This window comes from Corapipo altera, unplaced genomic scaffold, assembly GCF_003945725.1.
Source record: "Corapipo altera isolate COAL_440 unplaced genomic scaffold, ASM394572v1 1b, whole genome shotgun sequence".
In the NCBI taxonomy this organism is placed as follows: Eukaryota; Metazoa; Chordata; class Aves; order Passeriformes; family Pipridae; genus Corapipo; species Corapipo altera.
The window spans coordinates 16,431,770-16,456,024 of NW_020884881.1; the positions used below are offsets into that span (position 1 = coordinate 16,431,770).

Below are 24,255 nucleotides of genomic sequence, written 5' to 3' on the forward strand. Positions count from 1 at the left end.
TGGGGGGGGAAAGGATAAGGTTACTTCATCAATAAGTTCCCTCAAAGAGCTGAAATCAGAAATGTTGTCACGACATCTGAGCAACAGTCTGACTCAATGCATAGACTTACGTCAGTGGAAGTTTCTGGGTAGTTGCCACTTGAAAAGTCAAACCATTTGGACATGCAGTTTAAATCTCTCGACCTATGTCTTCACAAGAAACAGCTACTATCCCAGAAGGACCTATGGTTGTTGTTGTTTCAGTTTGTTTTACAGGAATCTTGCTAGGTAATTTTGTTCCATTACAGTTTTTCATAGAACAGGCCCCGTAAGTGGATTGAATTACATGTTTGCTACTAGGATAATTGCAGTTCTTAAGAAGTAGGCTGTATTGTCAAATGGCTTCTCTTAGGCTTAATTTCCCAAAAATGCATCTCCAGGGCTTTGTAAACTGTACTGTTACTTGCCATTGGGAACTTTCATGGGAATTGTACGTGTTTTTGTTCTAGGATCTTTAGATGAATAATTTTGGTGCTTTTATTTTTCCAGATAATGATTGCAAATGTCTTAATGTGCTCCGCTGTCCAATCTCTGACTGTTCACTTAAACATTAAGGATTTGCTGTAAACAATCATGACTGGGGAACACCTGCTTCGTGTCGTAGTCCAATTTCTTTTTGGAAGGACTGCATCCAGGCTTTGGTAAAATTACAAGCGCTCCAGATGTGTATTCTGTTGTCAGCTGGCCTAGTGAAATCATTGTTTATTGACAGGTTCCCAAGAGTCAGATAGTTCTCAGTCTGCCAAGAAAGACATGCTGGCTGCACTGAAATCCAGGCAAGAAGCTTTGGAAGAGACGCTGCGCCAACGCTTGGAAGAGCTAAAGAAACTGTGCCTGCGTGAAGCGGTAAGCAATGGACATTTTATAACCTGTAACACTTTGTTGTTTGCGTTGTTATAGCATACTCCTTGTTTGGAGGTGGCGTGGGGTCAGGAGAAGAGATGCCTTCCACAGTCACCTCAGGAAAGTCCAGTTGTTTCAACTCCAGATTGCAATGTCCGGGACATTTTCCCCTTCAGAGAAGGGGACCCTGCATCAGCTGGGTACCCAGCTGGCCTGGGGCTAGGAAGGTGCTCAGTATCCGTGTCTGCTGTTTGAAATTGCTCAGCCAGGCTTCTTATTGACTTTGGTGGGAATATACTGCTACCTAAATGGCAGGTTAGGAAGGACGTCTTATGTACTGGTCATCACTTCTCAAATGCTTTTGACTCCATTTGTGAATAAAAAAACCAACCCAGGCTGACACACCTTCTTTTTGGAGCAGGCCGGACTTTACATGCTTTGCTTCTCCAAGCACAGTCCTTCATACAGCACACAAGGTCTCATCTGCTCCCTGTAGATTCCCTTTATCCAATAGGCTCTGGCAGTGTGGTGGCAGACCTTGCAGAGGAACCACTGTAGTTATCCCAGGACATGCAGGACATCTCAGGAACTCATAACCTTCCGACTCACTTGCCAGTTCATTTTTGGAGTACACAGGAGGCCATTCAGAGATCCATTTAATGTTTAGGGAAATCACAACCCTGCTGCAGCTGTGTGTGTAGATTAGCAGCAGAGTACTCTTGGGTCATTCAGCAATCTTCCTATGTTTACCAGGGCTGAGTATCTGAATTTAACAACAAATCGTGATGTGTAACACAACAGGAAGCTGGCTGCAGACAGTGGCACGCAGATCTTTCAGTTCTTGCTTAATATTTGATGTGTATCTCGGCTTTGACAAAAATGGGGGAAAAAGGTCACTGATTCAGCTCTCACTGCACTTTGTTTCAATTAGTCTATAGTTTTAATGCCAAAAAGAGTAAGTTGTGGAAAATACCTCTCAACCAAGAATGTCAGAGGAAGTCTCTGCTACCCCAGTTCACACCCTTTACTCCACACGAGCAATCCTTTCCCATCTGGAAAGCCCTGGTTGACCTCAGCAAACAACTTGTGCTGATAAAGGTTGCAGGACCAGATCCAGTCTGTAAGTCCACTGAGCTGAGATCATCTGCAGGAAGCAGTCACAGCTCTTCAGGAGCTGACGGTCAAGGTCTGGAGGGCTCTACTTCTCCCTGAGGAATTTGCTACCCTAAGCTAACGCTCCCTGACAGCCAGTGACTAATCCTTGCAGCAGCACCACATGCAGGGGAAGATGTGCCTATGCCACAGTTGCAGGAGCTCACAGCCCAGTGCCTTCCCTTTAACCCCAGTCCTATCTTCAGTGCAGCCTCAGACATTCCACAGTCAACTGGGATGCAGGCAAAAGCCCCACTGAGGCATGGAGCTGGGGATAAGGAGCAATATCTCCTTAATGTGCTGCAGCAAGGCTGGCCAGAGCCCATCTGTCAGCACCTTAAGAGTTGGTAGAAAGTGTTCATGCTTTCCATAGGTGATATGAGAGAGGCAGTTGATGGACACTTGGAATCTGACCCCACCTTGCAACCTTACAGCTCATCCATCAGCAGCCAGTAGTTGAAAGTATTTCCTCTCAGACTGCCCTTCATCCTTTCTGCTTTGGCATGGGAATGGCCAAAACAGAGGGAGGAGGCAGCAAACCAGGAGATAAAAAAGGGTTAAAAGTAGGGGCATAATCAAATAAGCATGGCCAGAGCCATTCATAACACTGGCATCAGGTTACTTCGGGCCATCCCTACTCCAGTTACTTATTAATTTAGATTACATTTCACAACCATGCCTGTGAATACTTTTTAGCTTATGGAGGCAGCATGGTAGCCCACATTAATTTTGTCCTGCTCTGATCTTGGGCATTCTACAGAAGATATTAACTCTTTCCCCACTACCCTCCTTCATATTACCTTAGGAGTTACAAAGAAAGTATCCCTGTTACCCTCGGAAAAGAATACAGGAATATGTGACTTGGTGCAGTGCTTAGAGCCAAACCTCAGTAGAAGGAACACATTTTGAAAGAAAAGCTGAAGTAACCCCACAGGGCTGGAGGGGCAATGCAGGATGGGACTCTGAGACATTGCAGCAGTGCCTCCTGCAATACGAGGCTGAGCACATCGACACAGAGCAGTGCTGCAAACCCATTTTGCTGAGAATTGCTTAAAGGGAATTTTTGAAAAGGCCAGGTCCTTGTTTTCTGATGACCTGAAAAGAGTAGAAAGAAAAACCCCATTAGGGAGCCGGGGAGAGGCCAGGGCAGGCAAGGACTGGGGCTGTGCACCCACATGCACATTGAGGTCAGCTGCTGTTCTTTGGGATTCAGATGATTTAGGTTACTCTGCCAGCTGGATCCTCTCAAGGCTGATGCTAAGAAACACAAAAGCCTTTTGTCCTTCATGGGGAGACTTTTGAGTACAAGGAGTCGGCCGTGTTGGTAGTCAGGCTTCTGCCTATTTCTGTAGGCATTTGAATGCCTTCAGTTCGGATCTGTGTGGCTGTATTGTGTAGTCCAGGAGAAAAAACCCACAGCATTAACATCAGTAGTGTCAGTCGCTGCTTACTGTGTTCCAGATATTCCTCAGTTCTGTGGGGTTTGCTTCAGATTTTGAACAAGTTTTTGCAAAAAACCCCATCGGTCTGACAGAGCATCAGCTAATAATTGCTCCAAAGCTGCCCCTGACATCACTGGGGTTTGGAAGGGGCTCTGATACATGAAGTGTTATCAGACAGGTAATGAGGTACCAGGCACTGCTTTTAGTGGCCGTTTTCACTGCATTCCTCTCAGACACATCATGAATCAGGTGGGAATGTTTTTCTGTGCAGGTCATAACCTGCACAGCTGTTACCAGTGTGGCTTTCTGACTCAGCAGACCTGCATCCTGCAGGAAGGCTCTCTGATCTGCTCACTCCCTCAGAAGTAGCTCAGCAGATAGGAGCTTTTGGTTCCCGCTCACCCTGCAGCAGAGATGAAGGCTTTGTGTGCTGCAGCCGGCTCAGCCTCAGGCCCTGACGCCCCAGGGATGGGCACCACTTACAGACCTGCCCAGGGCAGGCCACAAAGGTCTGTATTCATGCACAGGTTAAAGAAAAGGTTCCCACCCTCAGCAGCAGGTTCTGAGTTTGCAGGGCTGGGCGCTCTCCTGTGTGGTTATCAGCTGGCTGAACTGGATATGTTGTTAATGAATGCCTGTCATTTTAGGGTCATACAAGAGCAGTGTTGTGCATTGCTCTGCTGCAGGATTTCCCAGAACACTAACAGCATTTTCTACTTACAGGAGCTCACAGGAAAGCTGCCACGAGAATACCCCCTGGATCCTGGGGAGGAGCCACCTATTGTGAGGAGAAGAATAGGAACTGCCTTTAAACTGGATGAGCAGAAAATCCTGCCTAAAGGAGAGGTGAGGCTGTGCCCTTCCCTTCCAGACCCATGTCCTTCTACCTCAGGTCTCTAAGATGTCCACTGTGCATCACACAAGATCTATCAGTCCCTAAGGTCATTTTTGCTATAAATTATTGTAATTGGCCTTTTATTTTATATTCCTCAGAATGGGGAAGCAGCAAGAGAGTTGATGGCTTTCCTTCAGATTCAGAATAAAGGTGAAACCCTTGAGGTTCACCCTGCCTTTGCTAGAGGTAACAGAAATAGCCGGGGTGACCAACTGGACCACGACAGTGCAGGTGCTCTGATGACCAAGTGCAGTGATTTGTGTGAGCAGGGAGCACACCAGGAGCCCCCCAAGCCATATTAGCCCTGCTTTCCCCTGTGTTATTGCAAAGAGCCACTTGCTTTCCACTTCAGTAGCAATCCAAATTCAGGATTGCTAACCAGGGAGAAAAGCATCACCATTATCCATCTTAGCCCTGCCATAGCAAGATAAAAGCGTTTTGCTCCCCGGTCCTTAAACAAAAGAGCCTTCATCCCTACCTATGGGGAGCTGGAGTTACATTTTTCTAAGTTTGCCGGGGAGTGTTTGTTCCCTTCCCTTGCTCCCACAGTGTGCTGGGTCAGTGCCCTGAACCGTGGCTGTGAAAACAGGCCTGCAGCAGCTGTAAGGCGGGACTGGATTCACAGAACAGCCATTGTCTGCAGAGACGCATTTGCAAGGCACTTGTGTGTATCCCAGTCTTGAGTTTCCTTTTTATTTTCGTAGGAGGAGGGACTGAAGCTGGTGTGACTGTGTGGTTTAAGGCTCCGTTCAGCCAGGGAATTAACTGTTTGTCGTTTTGTTGGCATTTTCCTTCTGCTGAAAAAATAAACAGCTGGAGCTCTTTAGTTTTGTCCTCAATGGAGCCTGGGAGAGGAATTCCAGCGAAGTCAAATATTCATGAACTAGCACATTTAATTAAGATTTTCAAAGGGAGGCATGGCTTAGCTGAATTACTCCTAAAACCCCTGCAGTCTGTTGGCTGCTCAGTTATAACCTGATCTCCAGCTTCCCCAGGTCTTATTGCTGCAAGGCAGCTTTTGGGGCCAGCGGGTGAGGAATCTCCTTACTCCAGTGGCAGGGTTAGGTGGTGAGAGCAGGAAGGTAAAGCAGCTCCTCCCCATTGCAGGCACTCTGCCTTTTGGCACCAGCAATCCAAACATGCTGACTCAGCTCTTCTCTACCTCCTTTCTCATCTGTCAAACTTTAGGACTATGTTGAAAACCATAAATTTCTGTTCTCGAAGAACGATGTTGAACTGTGTTTGGCTGCCAGTTTGAGAGCATTTAGAGAGGCCAGTGATGATTTTCATGTGTTTTTCAGCAAGTGCAAACACTGGAAAATCAATTTAAAGCAAAAGATGAAATATTTCCTCAGCCACGTAAATCCAGGACTGAAATTACCAACTGTGACAAGGACCTGAAGCAAGGCACTTCCATCTGAAGCCAGATGATAACTCTCATTTCCTAAGGCTTTATTTATAGGGGCCTCACTGGAAGAAAATAGACAATTATGGCCATGAGGAAAATTAATATGTTTTTCCTGTGATATACTGAATGATTTAGAACTGAATCTGTGAAGGTCTGAAATGACAGCTCACATCAAACTCACCGTACCTTCAGCAAGACCTTTGTTAGTGCAAGACTTGCAGGGAAGGGTCTTGTTGTTTTTCTTGGTAATCACCTTTACCTGGCCTGTAATTCCTGACTGTGGGAAGGATTTTACCAGAAGATGATGAATCAGGTTTCAGGCCTTAAAACTTCATGGTGTTGAGTTCACTTTTAATAAGTCTGGCACTGATAGAGCTTATAAACTCTTCAAAGCAAAAAGGGATCTGTTAAAAAGACAGGGGGTGGGTTCAGTCTTCAGTGAAGTGAGGGAAATTATAATTATAGTTTTAAGGCAATGCTGACTCATTACTGATAGCAAAGGGAATTTTTTTTAAAGCCAGAAGCCCAGAATAAAAACTTCAGAGAATGTCTTCAGTCTGAATAAATCCCACAGCATCAGCTCATACAGCACATGCTGCTTCTAAACAAAGAGAGGATTTGAATTTGCGTAATGGAGATCTCCGTGAATATGTGGCTGTCCCACCGTTCATTAAAAGCAAAAAGATTGTCATTTCTTCCCTAATTTGCAATGTACTGTGTTCCCCTTTCTAGCAGACTTACTCCATCCAGCTGGGGAAGGGAGCCAGATCCATTTCAGATTAGCAAAGTACCTTTGAAACTCACAGCTTGGAGTCCCAGTGCAGACTGGGAAGCTCAATATCAGCTTATGCATCGGCATAAATTGGCCTAAGTCCCTTGACTTTGGAGGATAACCAAAAGTTGTAGGTGGCTTCCAGGGTACACCTACTTGCATTTAAAAACTCATCTGAGACCCTGCAAGGACTAACTTTGAAGGCACTGGTTCTTTTTGGCATACAGAGAGCTTGCTGTTACACACTGCTGGCTCTGAGATCACCCTCCTGGCTTGTAACATGAGGAGACAATTTTCTGGTGCAATCAGTTGCAGCAGCCCATAATTACATCTGCTCATACTCACCTCTGGATTTTGACAGCCATATACTGGGGATGAGTTAGCCCATCTTTACCCTTTCTACCCCAAAGTGTTTGGTGGGTGCCAAGCAAACCTGTCAAGAAGTTCAAAGCTGTAGCTTGGGATCAATATGCAGCACTGAAATCAAATGGGACTCAAATATGGAGATAGGAGACAGGGGGAAGGAGCAGGTGGAAGGCAGGTGTTACCCATAGATGGATGTAAACAGATGAATGTGTCAGCAGGAGAGCACAGTTAACTTGGCCATATTGAACTGCATGAAAAGCCAAACAGCACAGCAGGCTTTAGGGCTGGAGCACACATGTCCTCTTTGAATGGGTCATCCCTTCTCCCAGCTGTGCTTCCAGGCACTCGTGTGAGCAGGTGAAGTTGTGCTCAGGGGAGGCCCTGAGATGAGGGGAGCAGCATGGTTGTGTATGCTTTGCTGAGGGAGAGCCTTGATTGGAGGCCACTGGTCAGGTTCGGGAGAGCTTCCCCATAGATGGGCTGGAAGAGTTTGGTGGTAACCAGAATCCACTTGCCTTTCTCCCAGGAGGCAGAGCTGGAGCGACTGGAGAGGGAATTTGCCATTCAGTCCCAGATCACGGAGGCTGCCCGGCGCCTGGCAAGCGACCCAAACGTCAGCAAGAAGCTGAAGAAGCAGAGGAAGACATCCTATCTGAATGCACTGAAAAAGCTGCAGGAGATCGAGAATGCCATCAACGAGTATCGCATCAAATCAGGAAAGAAGCCAACCCAGAGGGCCTCTCTGATCATAGATGGTAAGAGGGACTCGGCACCCACAGCATCATGGGGGGTCTGCAGAGCACGGGGAGCAAAATTCTTGCCCTGAGGCACATATTTCCCCTCCCTCCTGCTCCCTCTCCTGTCTGGAGGGCTCCAGGGGTGCTGTCAGAGGGGTGCTGGGTTGCTTGCCATGCGTTAGGGATGTGCTGGGTCATGGCACAAGGAGCAGGGTCGCATCGTGGGCGACAAACGTGTCAGGAGAGCAGAATCTGGCTCCTTTGTTCACCTATAAAATAGCTCTGTTAACATCTCCTCTGGAGCAGTTCTGCACAAATGTAATTAATGTTAACAGATTGGGGTGAGCTCTCTAGCTGAAAGGCATCTGTGAAATCAAAGTGGGAGCAGTGTCATTGCTGTGTTCAAATACTTCTTTTTCTTTTTTTTTTCTTTTACAATGTAACTCTCAGGGCACTTTATGGTTTACTGGGTTGTTGATTGGTTTTTCATGAAATCCATTAACTTTCTGCTGTGGTTCTTTCTCCCTTGTGGATCGTGCCCTTTCCTTTTGACTTGCAAAGCTTTTCTCTGTGCCTTTGTGGCAGGAACTGAGATTAGAGCTGCTGTATTTGTGACCTGGGTACCAAATTGCACTGCAGTCAGGGATAACAGAGCCATGAGGACATGGGATGGGGGAGGCAGCTCGAACATCTTCACACCAAGGACCTGAGAGCTTCTCATGCTGCTGCAGGGGATGCTCAGAAGGCCTTTCCCTGAGTTCCACAGAACTGGTATTTAGTGTGAGCCTTTAGTTAGCAACAGGATAATCATTTTAAGAAGGTGGATATCAAACCCAGAGTCCTTAAGGCCCGAGATTTAAATCTCATAATGGCACCATGCCATTTTGCATCCTCTGGGGATCTTAGCTCTCTGTTGTGACTCAGTCTTAATCCCCATTAATTGAAAAGGGTTAGCAGCTCCTTGAAAGGCAGCCTGCTACTGAGAGTCCTGTCTGCAGCTCTGCCCTCCCAGACTGAGACTGGGCTGAGTCAGTTGTTTTGTAGGAATTTTGCCTCTCGGCTCTGTGAGGAGGAAGATGTGGGTGACTGCTTAAGGCTAAGACTCGGTGGACAAAGATCATGGTGCAGTTCAGCATGCTGTCACTGCAATTCCTGGGACCATCTGACCATCTTTATATTTTCTTCCTTTCAGAAGGAAACATTGCCAGTGAAGACAGCTCCCTCTCAGACGCCCTTGTTCTCGAGGATGGTATGTTGGCTGCTGTATGTTCTAGAGAGCAGGGAGGGAGATGTGAACTCCTGATTGACACTCAAAATGAAATAACTGTTCTGTGTAATAATCCACTCACACATCCCAGTAGCAAAATCACTTGGTTTCCCCTGACTCCACCTTGTAGTCAGATATCAGGCCTGGAGCAATGAGTATTGCTGTGGTTACTGAATTATTTCAAAGGACAGTCCTAGAATGCCCCCTTATTTTCCTTTAAGGTTTCAGTTGCTTTAATGCATCACACACTCTTGCTGGCCATTCTCTCCCAAAATGGGAACGTCAGCCAGTGCATTTCTGAAAGTCAGGTCTTCAGCTTGCTCCTGAGCACAAGCAGGAGAAGCAGGGAAAGGAAACAGGCTCTGGAAATGTGATAGTGTCTCTCGGGGTTGTACTTCCATTGGAAGTGTCACACAGCCATCACCTCTCTCCGTTCTTCTCTTCACAGAGGATTCTCAGGTCACCAGCACAATCTCCCCTCTCCAGTCCCCACACAAAGGACTCCCTCCCCGGCCGCCGTTGCACAACCGGCCTCCTCCTCCGCAGTCGCTGGAAGGGCTCCGCCAGATGCATTATCACCGCAACGACTATGACAAGTCCCCCATCAAACCCAAGATGTGGAGTGAGTCATCCTTGGATGAGCCCTATGAGAAGGTCAAGAAACGCTCCTCGCACAGCCATTCCAGGTGAGCCAGATACCTCGAAGCTCCATCACGCAGGTATTCTCTGCTCTCAGGAGGGACGGGGGTGAGCCCTTTCAAAATTTACAAAGCCGTCCCTTACCAATAGGTAAGACTTTAGGTGTTTTGGCCAATATGCAGGTCATAAAGACAGGCTGCAGCCACACGATTGCTGTGTGGTATGTCTCAATGCTATTCTACAAAACGTTTAAATGGGAAGGATGGTGGATCATCTGAGGGCTTTGACAGGTCTTGGCCTTGACCTCTGGCTGCTGTAGAAGCACAGGCTCTGGGACGCAGCTCAGAGCAGCAGCTGACCCAACTCCCACTCACACCTACAAGATCCCAGGCACATGCCTGAGATCTGGAAAGAGACATGGGAGTCACTTCCCCAAATTCCTGACGGGAGCTGAAGTGGATGTTTCCTCTACAGCACTCACAAGCGGTTCCCCAGCACTGGGAGCTGTGCCGAGGCAGGAGGGAGCAGCTCTCTGCAGAACAGCCCCATCCGGAGCCTTCCCCACTGGAACTCCCAGTCCAGCATGCCGTCAACGCCAGATCTACGGGTACGCAGTCCGCACTACGTCCACTCCACACGGTAAGTCTTCCTGGCTCCAGTCTCTCTTGCATACCCTGAAATGAATATTCCTTGCTTTATCCTTTCCCCAGGGTATCAATTAATTCCCAGTTCAGGACAGGACACAAACCAGTCCTGTTCACATAAGAGGCTCATGTACTGTTGCCAGTAGGGAATCTCTCCTGAACTGAGATCCCGAAATCCCTTCAGATAAACACGATTCTGCTCCTCATCCCATCTTCAAAGTGATCAAGCTTTTATTCTGCTGGGACCTTTCATCTCAGGGGCTGTTTATAGGCTCTACAAACCCCAAGCCACTTTTAAAACAGATGTGGTACTGCTACTGCTGAATTCTGCAGTAAATTCTTCCATGGATCCAGCTGGAGAGAACATGTTGTTTCCTATCTGATACAAAATGTTGGGTAGTGTTAATTTTGTCTCACAGATAAAATGTTTGCATGTGTGTGATGTCATGTGGAGAGTGGGAGGCTGGGGATCCAGGTGACAGTGGATTAGCCTGGGGTTGACAGAGGAAAAAGCTGAAGTGTGTAAGGGAAGTGATTTGATGTGTGTGGCCCAATTTGACTCCAATTTTCAGCAGGATTTCTACAAACTGTTCAGCTTCATTGCTCTTTTGCTTTTGTGGCAAACTCCGTGGACACTGCAGGGAGCAGAGCTGAGCCAGAGCTTTGTGCTAGTTGGTGTCCTGCCCTAAGGGAAAGTACCATCCTCATTTAGCTCAGCATAAATCAAGAGTTGTGCCAATACATCAGCCTCGGGCAGTACAAGGCATTAAGACCCCGGGTTAAGTTTGTTACAAGTTGTTCACTGAGAGTACCTTTCAAGAGTGCAAAGTCTGTTAAGTACTGGAGCCAAGCTGTGTGAGAAATGAGCCTGGCACAGGGCTTGAGAAGTGACCTTGACCAGGTTGGGGCTATTTGGGTGTCTGAAACAACCATTTCTCAGTCTGTGGCTCATTCATGAGCTGCATGCCCTGGCCTTGACCGTCTGTCATGGGGATGTGTTCCTGTTCCTTGAATGGATGGGTGAAGCTCTTCTAACAGTTGGGATGAATAGAGACCACCCAGACTTGGCCATGAATCAAGCCTTGTGAACTGTGATTTGGGGTGGTTGCCTGGAGGGCTGTCACCCTCTGACAGTCCTACATGTGCCTGTGGCTGGGCCCCAGTAAAACTGAGCTGCTTGACAAGAGGTGACTTTTTCAATGGTATTCTAGGCTAAGTATGGGCAGTCTGTCTGTCTGTCTCCCACCAAGTGGATTGTACCTGTACAGGGTATTCGTGGGCCACTTGCAAGGAAATCTCACCACCTTTGAGGCCTGAGGTGTTGGGATTAGCAGAGGTGACACAAGGGGAACCTGGTAGCACAGGTACGGTGCTGATCCAAACAGCTCTGCCATGCAGCTGCACCAGCAAAGCCAGGGCTTGAGGTCCCCAGGTTTCACCCTTCAGACTGGCCCTTTCCTAGGGTGGCAAGCCACAGAGGAATGGGGCTGAGTAAGGGTTTATGTCGCTCATGGTGCTGCAGACTGAATGTCACACCAAGGAACTGGAGAGGAACAAGAATAGAACCTAATCACCCCAAACCCTGCAGCAGGGAAGCAGATTGCATTGCAGACAGCAATCCTACACAGTCCTGGGGGGATCCAGGTTTTCACTGCCTCAGATTCCTTTGCCTGTGTGTGCAGGCAGGGATGGGCAGTGCTGTGTTCTGTTGACTTACCAGCCTGTTTTTTTTCCTGGTACCTGCAGGTCAGTAGACATCAGCCCAACCAGACTGCACAGCTTAGCTCAGCACTTTAGGCACCGCAGCTCCAGTTTGGAGTCACAAGGAAAGCTCCTTGGCTCAGAAAACGAGACAGGGAGCCCTGATTTCTACACCCCAAGGACTCGTAGCAGTAACGGCTCTGACCCCATGGACGACTGCTCTTCCTGCACCAGCCATTCCAGCTCTGAGCACTACTACCCTGCTCAGATGAACCCCAACTACTCCACCCTGGCAGAGGATTCCCCGTCAAAAGCCAGAGAACGGCAGAGGCAAAGGCACAAATCAGCAGGCAACCTGGTCTCTTCCAATTCAGGGAGCATGCCCAACCTGGCTGCAAGGAATGGGACAGGACACCACCGTGTCTACCTGCACAGCCAGAGCCAGCCCTCCTCCCAGTACAGGATCAAAGAATACCCCTTGTACATTGAGGGCAGCTCCACGCCCGTGGTGGTGCGGAGCCTGGAGAACGACCAGGAGGGACATTATAGCGTGAAAGCACAATTCAAAACCTCCAACTCCTACACGGCGGGGGGGATGTTTAAGGAGAACTGGCACGGAGATGAAGTGGACTCGGTCAGGCTCACCCCCTCCCGCTCCCAAATCATAAGGACTCCATCTCTGGGCAGGGAGGGCCACGAGAAAGGCTCGGGTAGGACTGCAGTGTCGGACGAGCTGCGGCTCTGGTACCAGCGGTCCACGGCCTCCCACAAGGAGCACAGCCGCCTCTCGCACACGAGCTCCACCTCCTCGGACAGCAGCTCCCAGTACAGCACATCTTCACAAAGCACCTTTGTGGCGCACAGCCGGGTCACGAGAATGCCTCAGATGTGTAAAGCAACATCAGGTGAGAGCCGGGCCCGAGAGAGAAGGGGTGGGAGGGATGGGGGCCTCCTCCAGCCCAGATTCGTGCCAGGCATTACACCCCAGCTGGAGAGCAGTGCCAGACCACAGCATGTTATCTGGCCTTCACGTGCTGCTCGCCAAGCCTGGAGGTATAACACTGGGGGGTAAGCCTTGTCCAAGACACTCATTGAGTGGGAATGTTTTTCCATGGCAATCATCACTTTGCAATGATAGGCTCAAAAGACAGGGAGGGACTGAAGCCTGGTTATTGCCAGATCTTTCCTCAGAGTTTGGGGTTTTGGGTGAGGGCACTAGGGGCTGAAGGTGATGAAACCATGAGGAGCATCACTCTTTGTAATCACAGCAAGGGGAACGATGAAGCAAGCAGGGGTTCAGCACAGACTAGGAGAATGTGTCTTCAGTGAGAAAAAAGCATGAGAAAGGTTAAGTGGGGGCATCCCAACCCCTCCAACCCCCGCAAAAATGTTTGAGTGATGACATCTTTGTGCACTGCTGAGACTTGGTTTTCCCATGCAGTTCCAATAGCTCTGCTAATAATATCCTGAAATTCAGAGTGCTGAAGTTTGTGCAATATTATGCCTCTGTGTCATGTACAGACCTTTGCACTCCTCTGTGCTGTTAATATTAATGGTAAGAAAATAGTCAAATTCATTACACTTAGAAGGCCACAGTGTGCTGTGAAACAGTCCAAGGTTAAATATTTACTGGCTATCAGTCACCACTGGACAAACCAGTGTGGACAGATCAAGGACTGCTCAAAACCTGAGCCACACACCTCAGCCTTGGCTTGCAACTGGCCCTCATGGCCTCCCTGGGCTGACCAGTGTCCACCCATGCTGGCTCTTGGCTCTCAGACATCCCAGCATGTCTCCTGGTCCATGGTGACCACCACACTGGCACCAGTGGGGCCCTGTACTCTCTGCCAGCTCCAGAGGTGATTGGACATAGGCTCCTCATGGGCCACTGACAGCTTCCTGAGAAGAGGCTGATTTATGTGTGGTGCCAACGCTCACAGGAGGACCAGGTGTGATCCAAGACATAACTGAGCAGCTACTGGAACCATCCTATGTCTCCCTATGAAAATCTGTCTTCTTCCCTTTGGTTAATGGCCATTTCTGTTCCATGCAGCAACAGAAAATGCTTGAACACTGGAAAGCTTTGCCTTGGTGGCTTTGGAAACCTTACCGGTTCAGGAAAATGTGGGATTGGGTGAAAGAATGTGAAAATCACTGTTAGTCAGTCCATTCCCCTACCCATCTGGGTCTTTAAACCTAAATGTGATGTCTGGGCAGCACAGGGGGAAGTGTGCTCAGTAATCACAGCTTGTCCTGACCAGCTGGCAGCATAGATTGGTTTTGTGGATAGAGTCCCTTCTCAGTCATAGCTCTGGGAGAACACTGACCTTAGGGGCTGTCAGCTCCAAGGAGCAGCTTAAAATTTGGTTTTCACTTCCAGTGTCATTTGGCAGCAACTAAAGAATTTAACAGCACAGAAGGGGATGCCAGGTAGAAATCTCCTTCATTTCAGCTGCTCAGCCCTAGCTGATAGTTCTACTGGACTGCACATTGTCCTTCAAAGAGTATCAGACTTCCAGGCATGTGTTAACTTCAGAGGGTCAACACTGTGTGGACTTGAGGAGGAGGAAGGATTAGTCAGGTGGATTTACAAGCTGGATCCTCACCAGGGAAACTCCCTCAAGAACCGCTGCCCATTTTTAGTCCAGCTTGCTTCTGTCTTCATTGGAGTAAGATAAGCCTTTCTGTGGTCCCACAGTGGACTGTCAGCAATGCCAAACTTCACCTTTTACAAATGCATGGTGAAAGGTGGTTGTAGCCTTTTGAAATCTTCACAACTGCCTTCCTCCTTTGCACGTGAAGCTGTGAACTTGTCCAGACTCTGGCCACTGCCAGCCATGACTCCTAGGGACACAGAGCATCTCCCACCATCCGTGGAAGCAGGAGGCTGAGCCTGACAGGCTGAGCTTGTCCAGTTCAGGACCCATGGAGTCCAGGCATCAGCAAATCCAAGCTTCCATGCTGCAAGAAGTGTGGTGTCTCCCAGGCAGCCTCAGGAGAGTCAGGGTGGCTGTATTCAGCTGGAGGCCAGGCTGAAATGCAGCATTCCTGCAGAGCTGGGGCCAGATCCAGCCCGTGACACACAGCAGTGTCAGCAGTAGGCTGGTGCTCCTGTGCCATGTTCGGGCACAGTCACCCAGGAACAGGGTGAGGTCTGTCCTAGGCTGTGTTTACTCGCAGCCAGACATGTTTCTACTGGTCTGACCAGATGATTCTTCTGAACCACCCTGACCCTTGTGCCCTCTCCTCACCGGTTGTTTTTCTCCGCCCTTAATTGTTTTCCAGCTGCCTTACCTCACAGCCAGAGGAGTTCCACGCCATCGAGTGAACTTGCAGCCACACCACCGGGCAGTCCCCACCACATTCTCACGTGGCAGACTGGGTGAGTGTCCGTGGGATCAGGTTAGAGAATCCACCTCAGTGCCGGTGGGAAAAACCTCCCCACACACAAGCACAGGGAGAGCACAGATATGGGGAACATTTTCCATAGCTGCACCTGCACAGAGCATTTCCAGTCTCCCATCCATGCTCTCCTGGTGGTGGAGCTCTGGTTTGGGCTGAACAAGACGTGGCTCTGCCATCCACACCCAGCAGCACTGCTCCAAGCAGTGCTGGATCCACAGGGAAAGAAGCCTTGCAGGTTCCTCCTGCTTGGACAGTCTCCTTCTTCCAATTGTCATATGTTGAAATAGCTGATATTTCTTTTTTAGCAGCCCTCATGCTGGCTATCTACACCAAGACCTTGTTGTAAAGGCAAGGTTCAGTGCCTGCCATACCTGTGTGTGCAGCAACCAGGTTTTCTTGCTCAGTTTTCCCCAGCAATGGGTCTTCATGACTGTTAAGTGTATCTTTTTTCAGCTACCACTAACCTGAAATGCTTCACCAAAGTGTGAGTCATTACACAGAGGTAGCCATTACTCATGTTAATATAGTAATTGGGTTTTTTAGCACCTCTTTGCAAGGCAGGGAGTTCCAGGGGTAAACAAACAGCCATTTGCAAGCTCCCAGGGGTATGCTCTAGCAATCGCCTGTAATTCTGTCCTGCCACATGAAATAAAGGTCATTTCCTGATCCCGACTAACTCAGCACATCCCAGATTATGGGATGAGATTTTGGTGAGATCAGCTGGAACTGAGACTACAGTCCTCAAAATACCCTAATCCCTTGAATAGGAAAAAGGATCTAATCACCTAAGTCATGAATTGGGACTGGTAACTTTGCAAATATTTCACTGTGCAGCCACTGGAAAATCTCGTGCTCTTTAATAACCTGGTCACCTATGACCAGGCTTGACCTCTGGTTTTACTCCAGCACCGCTTATGACTGCACTTTAAATTGGAGATGAGGAGAACCATAACCACAACCCCTTAGGCCAACTGGATTTTAAATTCACACATTTGACATCCAGCTGCACATGGTCTTTGCACGTGTTTTCAGCTTGAGAACAGGAAAGTGTTCCTGGTCCCATTTCACAAAAAGTCAAGGGATAGTAAAATAGGCAAAATGGCACCTACCTTTACCATACATTGAAATTTCCACAGCTAAGGGTTTGAGTCTAGACTCAGATCTTTGTCTCAGTCTCCATGCCAATCCTAATTCTTCTAAACATCTCCACGATGATCAGAAGTAGCACGGGTGAGCAGCCAGCTGAGACATCTGTTTGGATAATCCCAGCTTTTCTTATTTTTCCATTCAAGATAAGTCCTGCACCCTGTCTCTCACAGCAAAATTTCATCAAGCCAAATTCTCAGCTGGTGAAAGTGAAGTTATCTGGATTTATAGGCCCTCTACCAACAACCAGTGCAAAAAGAACTGGAGACAAATCAGCACTTATTTCATGGCTGAGCATAGCATGCACGGCATGTGTACAACTACAGAGAAGCAGGCACAGTCTGCCATTAGATGTACAGCACAGGCTCCTCCACTGCAAGGCCAGCTGTGCCCACCCAGCACAACTCAGCAGATTGACAGTTATCCTCAACATGTTTTTGTGTCACTAACTATTTCTAAAGATGAGTCATCAACTTGTTTCCCCACTAGATTAATAATAAGCTCTTAACAATGTCTGTGTCATTTCTTTTCTTTAACATTTCCTCTCTCCTCTTTCCTCCTTTTTTTGCTCTCCTTTGCTCAGAGAAGCAACAGACAACTCACCCACTATGGATGAGTCTCAGTCTCCAACCCACCAAAGTACTGATGAATAGAGGTATAGTAAGGGAACGTTTTGTTCTTTCCTCCTTCTGCCTTAACAGTCCGTGAGCACAGTGGGAATAACCGGCGTCTCACTGTCCCACCAGAGCAGCCCTTTAATTCTGTGCCCATTTTTTTGCCAACAAGGCTTCCTTCAGCTCTTGGAAGAACAACTTGGAAGCATCTCGAAGCCACTCTCTGTGCCTTTACAGCAATTCTGCGGCTGTGGCACTTTCCCCTGTGAAAGGGACTTGGGGCCAGCCTGCTCTATGCTCCTGCAGGGGCTGCACAGGCACAGAGAGCAGTGGGGGGTGACAAATCTGTGGCTGGGGACAATTTAGAGCAGGGTGGGCAAAGTACTGTGGGGACAGTCTGGGAGCAGTGTGGCAGGGTCACGAGCCGGGGTAGGCGGGAGCCTCGGAGGACCTGGCCTGAGCTCCCGGCACCCAGCACCCCTTCCTCCCTCCTCCCTCCCTACCTCAGAACTGCAAAGCTGAGGCTCTAAGCAGCGAGGTTTCCTGGAACAAGGAGCAACCCTGGCCCCGTTCCTGTGGGAAGACAGGAGGGGGGAATGGTGGAGGGAACAAAAAAACCCTCAGAGTATTTCTATTTTAATTAAACTGCCATCTCTGTCTGACACTCTCATTTGAATCTACAACCATTCATAGCTGACATCTGTCAGGTATTTCAAGACCAACTTTCTAGAGATATCCCATAAACCTCCACACTCCAGCACAGTACTGGGAAACAAAAGGCTTTTTAATATGCAAATGGTGATGCCCTTGCTCAGGTTCCCCTCAGACCAATTCCAGGGAAACCAGGTGGAAAACAGGGCAGAGGAAGCAGGAACTGAATCAGATGAGAACAGTCCTGTGAGGTGGGGAGGGAGCAGAGGAAAGAGTGAGAATCCCAGAGTACACAAAAAGAAAACACATCTCCCACTTTTGGCCTCAAAACAATCTCTAGCTTGGAAGTCGGTTCAAATCAAAGTGTAAGGGAGAGACATCAATTCTGGCTATTGCTGTGCAGATAGAGCAGTCACTTTTCAAAAGATCCAGATTTTGACCTCAGTGCTTTCCTCTGGCAAGTAGCTCCACAGCCTAAGCCAGGAGCTGATCCTGATCAGAGCTCTTAACATAAATAGCAAAGAAAATTCTCGTGAAGTGTCTCGTTTGCACAGTAAAGGCAGCAGAAGAAACAGTAGCTTGTCAGGAGATGTGCCTCGAGTTGAGGACTAGGCTGTCTACAACAGAACACAGTCCTTTCCACATCAGACCTGGCACACTCTCACTAGTTGCTTCCTGTTTCTCCCTTGGAAAGCCACATAACTCTGGGATTGCCAGGTGATGCACAAGCCTCTGCCCAGAGCAGAAGTGCTGCAGGAAAGCACCGCCAACCACCCTCCTCTTCCCATATTCCCACTGGATAATGCAGTCCATGGCTGAGAGAGCTGCACTTAGAACTTGCTCCCTGGCGAGCATCCTACCAAAAACCTCCTTACCCCAGCTTACTACCAGGTAGGACAGCAAGGCAGAGCCCTCAGGCAGAGCCCTCAGGCTGGAAGCACAGCAGCTCTGCCTGTTGCCATTCCTGCACCCAAACGTCAGGGCACCCTGGGAGAAGCTGTCAGAGCTCAGCTTTCTCCTGCCTCCTCACACCAGGCAGGTTGCTGGGGCAAACGGGACCGCTGGGCAAGATCAAACTGGGTCTGAGCAGAGTCCTGCATGCTGAGCCCACCCCAAATATCAGCTTAGGAATACCTGCAGAGAGCAGTGGGGTCTGAATATCCTGCGTTCCTCTCCACCCACAATACAATGTTTAATGCTCATGGTTGAACTTCTCAAGAGGCCTCACTATCCTAACAAAGTTTCATTTCTCCTGCAGGAACTACAATGATAGCTGTTTCCTGGATTCTCCCCTCTATCCAGAATTAGCAGATGTCCAGTGGTATGGGCAGGAAAAAGCCAAGCCTGGGACTCTAGTGTGAACCCCTGACCTCAAGTTAATCACATCAATGCCATTCTGAGATCACCTCACTGCCTCTCATTTGCCTTACCCAGATGCACTGTCACCCAGCACCAGCTTCAACTCTAAGCACTTTTCTCACGATGCAATTCAAGGCGACATTTATGGAACACTGGCCCTGAGACATCCACCGCGGCAGCGACGGAGCGCAGCACATCCCACGGCCAGGCAGCTGCCTGTCCCTCCCACCACAGTGGGTGGAGAGGAGCAGACACCTGAACAGCCAGTTGGCAGTTTAAAAATTGGTTTTCCTTTGAAACAATGGAAGCCTTTCAAGGCTTACATCAAATCTTAGTGTTCCACGGCACGTAACAGCAGTAAGAGTTCCATGACCTGCGAGCTGAAGCCAACAGAATTAGTTTTAAGGGGGTGGGGATGGGACAGAGGCTGAGAAGTGGATACCATAGTCCTGAAAGTGCATCTGTTCTGAAGAAACAGCAACATCCCATCACTGCAGAGATGTGTCAGTGTCACAATCAGATCAGCACTGTCAAAAATCACCACACCACTGCTTGCAGGACGAGTTTGCTCGCAAGTTTCAGCTACAAGAATATTTCCCTCCTTTTAACTCAGTGGCAGACGCAGCCACCTCCTGTAAAATGGCATTTCCTTCTTCGCTTGGAGCCCACCTATACGCAAGTAAAACAACCCCCTGCGCTGCAGACACACCAGAGGTCTGGGCTGGTATCACAGCATCGCTGTCTAAAAGCTACTGTTAAACTGGACAAACAAGGTTTACAAAGGCATTACCTAAAGCAGAGGCAAGTACTGCACTCACAGCATCTCTGTGGCTGGCACAGGGTGCCCACCAACGCACAGAGAGGTTGGAGTTGCAACGGTTTTTTTCATAAAAGATAAAAATTGCCAAAAAAAGAAAAAACAACAAAAAAAAAAACCTTTCTGCAAACAGATACAGCCGATAAATTCAAATCGATTTCTGCACAAAGCGTCAAGGTGAAGTCAAAGGGAAAGCTCATCGCAGTCGAATCGACACGGTAGAGCTGCGTCAACATATCGGTTCCACTCATCTTCCCTTCGTTAGCACCCGTGTAGCAAAGGGCTCGTCACCCGTGTGCTGCTGTGTGGGAGAACCGGTCTGTCAGGAAACAGGAAGGCTCCGCAGCGGCGTGGGGTTGGACAACCAGCAGACAGGCAAATCTTCCCACTGCGAGACCACAAGGAAGAGAAGCGACTGAGGAAGGCATTGGACACAAGCGAGAGCTGCCTGCTGATACCAAAAGGAATCGCACGAGCGCGTCATGGAAGGAGCCGCAAGTTTACACATACTTTTGAGCAATGCTTTATACATGTCAAGCCATGGAACTTTAAAAGGCCTCAAAGACACTTTTGTAATGAACAAGTGCACAATCTAGGTGGATGTTGAAGCTGGCACGTCTAGTCTTCACTGCGGTGCTATGCTGTTTTTATTGCCACTCGATGGGGGGAGGCGCCCGGCCTTCCCCCGTTTGTGCGCGCAAACGATGATTTCCTATGGGAAAGGCATTAAAAGAAACGGCTGGAGGGGGTTACTTTGTGAAAAGCAGAAACTGAAGTTAGCTTTAGTTTAAGGATAAAGGAAAAAAAAAAACGTGTGAGTGTGTATGTGTGTGTGAGTGTGTGTGTGTGTCTGTGTGTGTGTGTGTGTTCCAAGAATAACAACAGCATCTACCAGACAAAGTAGGGCGAAACGTTTCAAATTAAACACAGCGACTTGGGGGGCTGCCACACCTTTTGGTATTAAAATTGCTGGAAAACTGCATTCCAGGCTTTAAAAGAGAAGGGTTCTGCATAATTAGGCTTTGAAAAACAATGGGGTTTCTAAACATTAATACCTTTCTGCAACTCACACCAGAAATGTTGGCTTCAGTTCCCTGCGCTGCTGCCTCGCATGGCTGGTAAGGCAGGGGGGTGGCCTTGCAGAGATGAGACAGTGACAGGCAGAAAGGCTGTTTATTTGTCCAGGGAAATCCATGGCAGAGTCAGGATTGGATGAGGCAAAAGCCCGAGCTGGATGGGGCTCTGAGCAACCTGGTCTAGTGGAAGGTGTCCCTGCCCATGGCAGGGGGTTGGAACGAGATGAGTTTTAATGTCCCTTCCAACCCAAACTATTCTATGATAAGGAGACCCTTTCATGTTTATACATGAAGCATAAATTAATTACTCCTATGAAAAAAAAACAAAAAACACAGGCCAGGGGTTTTCAAAGGTGGCCACACAAACCTTGTGCTTCTGGGCCTCCTTGAAGCATCACCCTGGGAGTGTGACACCCTGTGACAGTAATTGAAGCCTTGTGTCCAATTCTGGAAGAACAGCCAGGGATGAGATTGCACCCTTTTTCTGGACATGCAAAACACTGTTTTCACCATCTCTTTGTGCTTTGGGGTCTTTAACATGGGAATTATTTCAAGCTCCTAATTGGATTTTTAGCTGGATAAGAGATAGTACTGATTAATGACATTTACTGATAAGATTTGGAAGCTAAAGTGAAAGGATTAAATAAGGACCAAATTAAGCAGCAGCAAGTAATTTAGCCCAAGGATTTTTAGGGGCTCTGAGCAACTGTCTGTTTTCTTTTTAATTTCCCTGGTAAGTGGTTTGGGTTGGTTTTTTTTTTAATGTGTACCTTCTTTTAATTAAAAAGAATTCAACAACAGCGGCACTATGAGGCCTCTGGGCACTACAGGAAGAAACATTAATTCCTCCAAGACCAGCTCTGCAGTTTTGCAGCAAAGGTTAAAAGGTGGCAGCCCTGAAATTAGGGGTGGGGGAGGAAAAAAAAATGTTTAGCCTGAATTGCAAACAGGCTGGAGTGGAGAAAAAGCTTTCTAGAAACGGATTGAGTTTTGCTTTGTGTTCTGCTTTTCTGGTTTGCAATCAAGGCACACGTGAGCAGCCAGTCTGGTAGTAAAGACAGATTAAGTAAAACAGGTTTTACTGTTTAGCTCAATTCAATTAAACACAAATGTACATAAAATGTTAATCATATGAGATTAACATATTTAAGTATAACACGGAGGGGTATATACATAGCTATTATAGACAAGCACTTGACTACCAACTTAACCCCTCCTTTACTTTTTTTATTTTTCAAGGCTCCATCTGCCATAAAGCCACAACCGCGTTCTTCGTCTCTGTTGTCTGATGCTCCCTCTGTGTGGGCAGGAGCCAGTGGACAGTCCATGCACTGGGCTGTGCTGGAGGCAGGGTTTATTTTTAAATGGTATTATATGCAGTCGAGTGTTGAAAATGTTGAAACAGTCCAATTTGTTTTCACTCTGTATTAGTTTTAGTTTCAGGCATAGCCAATCCCCATTCAGGTGCTATCAGATGACCAGTTACTGCTTAGTTAACTAGATGTAAAGTTTTACATATATATTAATGTCAATAGTTTTATTACAGGTTGTGTAAAATGGACTCTCTAGTTTAAAAAAAAAGAAAAAAAAAAAGAAGAAAAAAAAATTAGGTCTCTCCTGAAATTGAACTTTAGAGCATGGAAAATGATTTTACTGGATTCTGTTCAACTGTAATCAAGGAAAAAAAAAAATGTATGTTGTAGAAAAAGTCGCAGAATTAAAAAAGATCTGCTTTTAATTTATTCTTTTTGTATTAAGAATTTGTATAGTTACCTTTACATTTTGCAAAACGGTGTTGTCAACACTTCCTTATTAAAGCATTTTCAAAATGAAACCTTGCCGTGGTCTCTTCGGGAGGGCACAGCACACGGGCAGCTCTTACCTGGCAACTGCACCACCACCACTGTGAGATGCTGGCTCCAGATGTGCACACAGCTGGCCAAGGTGTCCATGAGGGACACCTTGGCTGTCAGGGGGCCTGACTGCAGGAAACATTGGGCATCCCCCCCCGAAAGTCCTGTCCTTTAGAGATCTTTTGGGATTCAGAGCTTGTGCTCAGCAGATCTGTGCTTGCTCCGCTGCGTGTTCTCCTGAGCACAAGTCTCGGGAGCTCAGGAGAAGAAACTTTCCACCAGCGGGAAACAGTCATGGATATAATCCTTACTTCCAACACACATAACTTGAGATTACTAAAATTAACACTCACTTGTATGAATTGAATGCCAAATTGCTGCAAGGCCATTTGCAGCAATGCCAACAGCTGTGGGACTGGCTTGAGCACCAGCACGTTCCCCAGTGCTCCAAGGAACTGCCGGCTCCTTGAATTCCTGAGGGAACCCCCCACCCAAGCAGAGGCTGCTCTAGCTCAGGGCAGGGCTTTGCCGGCAGCAGTGACCCCTGCACAGGGTTAGGGATGTCATTTAATACCAGTTTTCCCCTCTGCGTGCAGCAGTGACCCCTGCAGCCACCCACTCACTCCCTGTCCCAAACTGCAGACAGCCACACTCACATGGGACCCATCCACACTTCCCAGCGCAGTTGCTTCCTGCTTTTTCCTTTTATTCCCACTGTTCACAGATCCTCTTCCCATCTGATCCCTCCCACACCCCACGGGGAGCCACCAGTGGCACCAGCCCAGAGCCAGGCAGCCCCCCCAGCCATCACCCGGCATTGCTGCATGAGGGACCTTCACAGGCAGCAAATCCCCAGGAGGGTTTGAGATGGGACAAAGCAGCCATGATCAAGGTTTCAAACAACCCTGGAACTCTGGGACCTTAGCTCAGATTTATTGCCAGTGGCTCCCATAGCACTGCAGGCATCTCTTCCAGCTCCACATCACCTCAGGAGCAGCTTTTGGGACAGCCTGCTCCAGATCTGACACCAGCACTGCCACCCTTGTGCCAGCCCTCTTGGAAGGCACTATCTCGTGTCCTCATCCCCTGGGTCCAGGAGTTGGAGCAGTCCCTTCCCCCCTGAGAAGTGAAGCCTTTTACATCCCAACCAGGTTTATTCTTTGGGTGAGACTGGATTTATGGTAGTGATTCTATGGCAGCCAGCAGGAGCAAAACCCAGTTCCTCCACCAAAATAAACTGATCCCACATATGCCTGCCCGAAGAGCCTTTCCAGCAGTAACAGACAAACAGCAAATAGGGAGTCAGACATTTAAGTAGCATCAGGCACAATAATACCGTTATCAGGTATTATCTCAAACCACACACCTTGAGAGTTCACCTCGCACAGCCCCTTCCACCAGCAGGGTTGGGGAGGGGTTGGGGGCTGCA

The 24,255-nt window shown here is 48.2% G+C and overlaps 1 protein-coding gene across 7 annotated transcripts in view; it reads left to right on the forward strand.

The window, feature by feature from the left end:
• FRMD4A (FERM domain containing 4A) overlaps positions 1 to 22,807 on the forward strand; it is a 364,661-nt gene extending 341,854 nt beyond the window's left edge. For 6 of the 7 annotated variants that reach the window (XM_027639749.1, XM_027639748.1, XM_027639750.1 and 3 more), the window contains 9 exons: positions 752 to 885; positions 4,200 to 4,322; positions 7,444 to 7,672; positions 8,847 to 8,903; positions 9,370 to 9,607; positions 10,035 to 10,199; positions 11,951 to 12,810; positions 15,191 to 15,287; positions 18,980 to 22,807. In XM_027639749.1, coding sequence (XP_027495550.1) covers positions 752 to 885; positions 4,200 to 4,322; positions 7,444 to 7,672; positions 8,847 to 8,903; positions 9,370 to 9,607; positions 10,035 to 10,199; positions 11,951 to 12,810; positions 15,191 to 15,287; positions 18,980 to 19,082 — 2,006 coding nt within the window. In that variant the 3' untranslated portion in view covers positions 19,083 to 22,807. Of the gene's footprint in view, positions 1 to 751; positions 886 to 4,199; positions 4,323 to 7,443; positions 7,673 to 8,846; positions 8,904 to 9,369; positions 9,608 to 10,034; positions 10,200 to 11,950; positions 12,811 to 15,190; positions 15,288 to 17,039; positions 17,112 to 18,979 lie in introns of all 7 variants that reach the window. The other variant, XM_027639747.1, reaches the window with a different exon arrangement.
• The last annotated feature ends 1,448 nt before the right edge of the window (positions 22,808 to 24,255 follow it).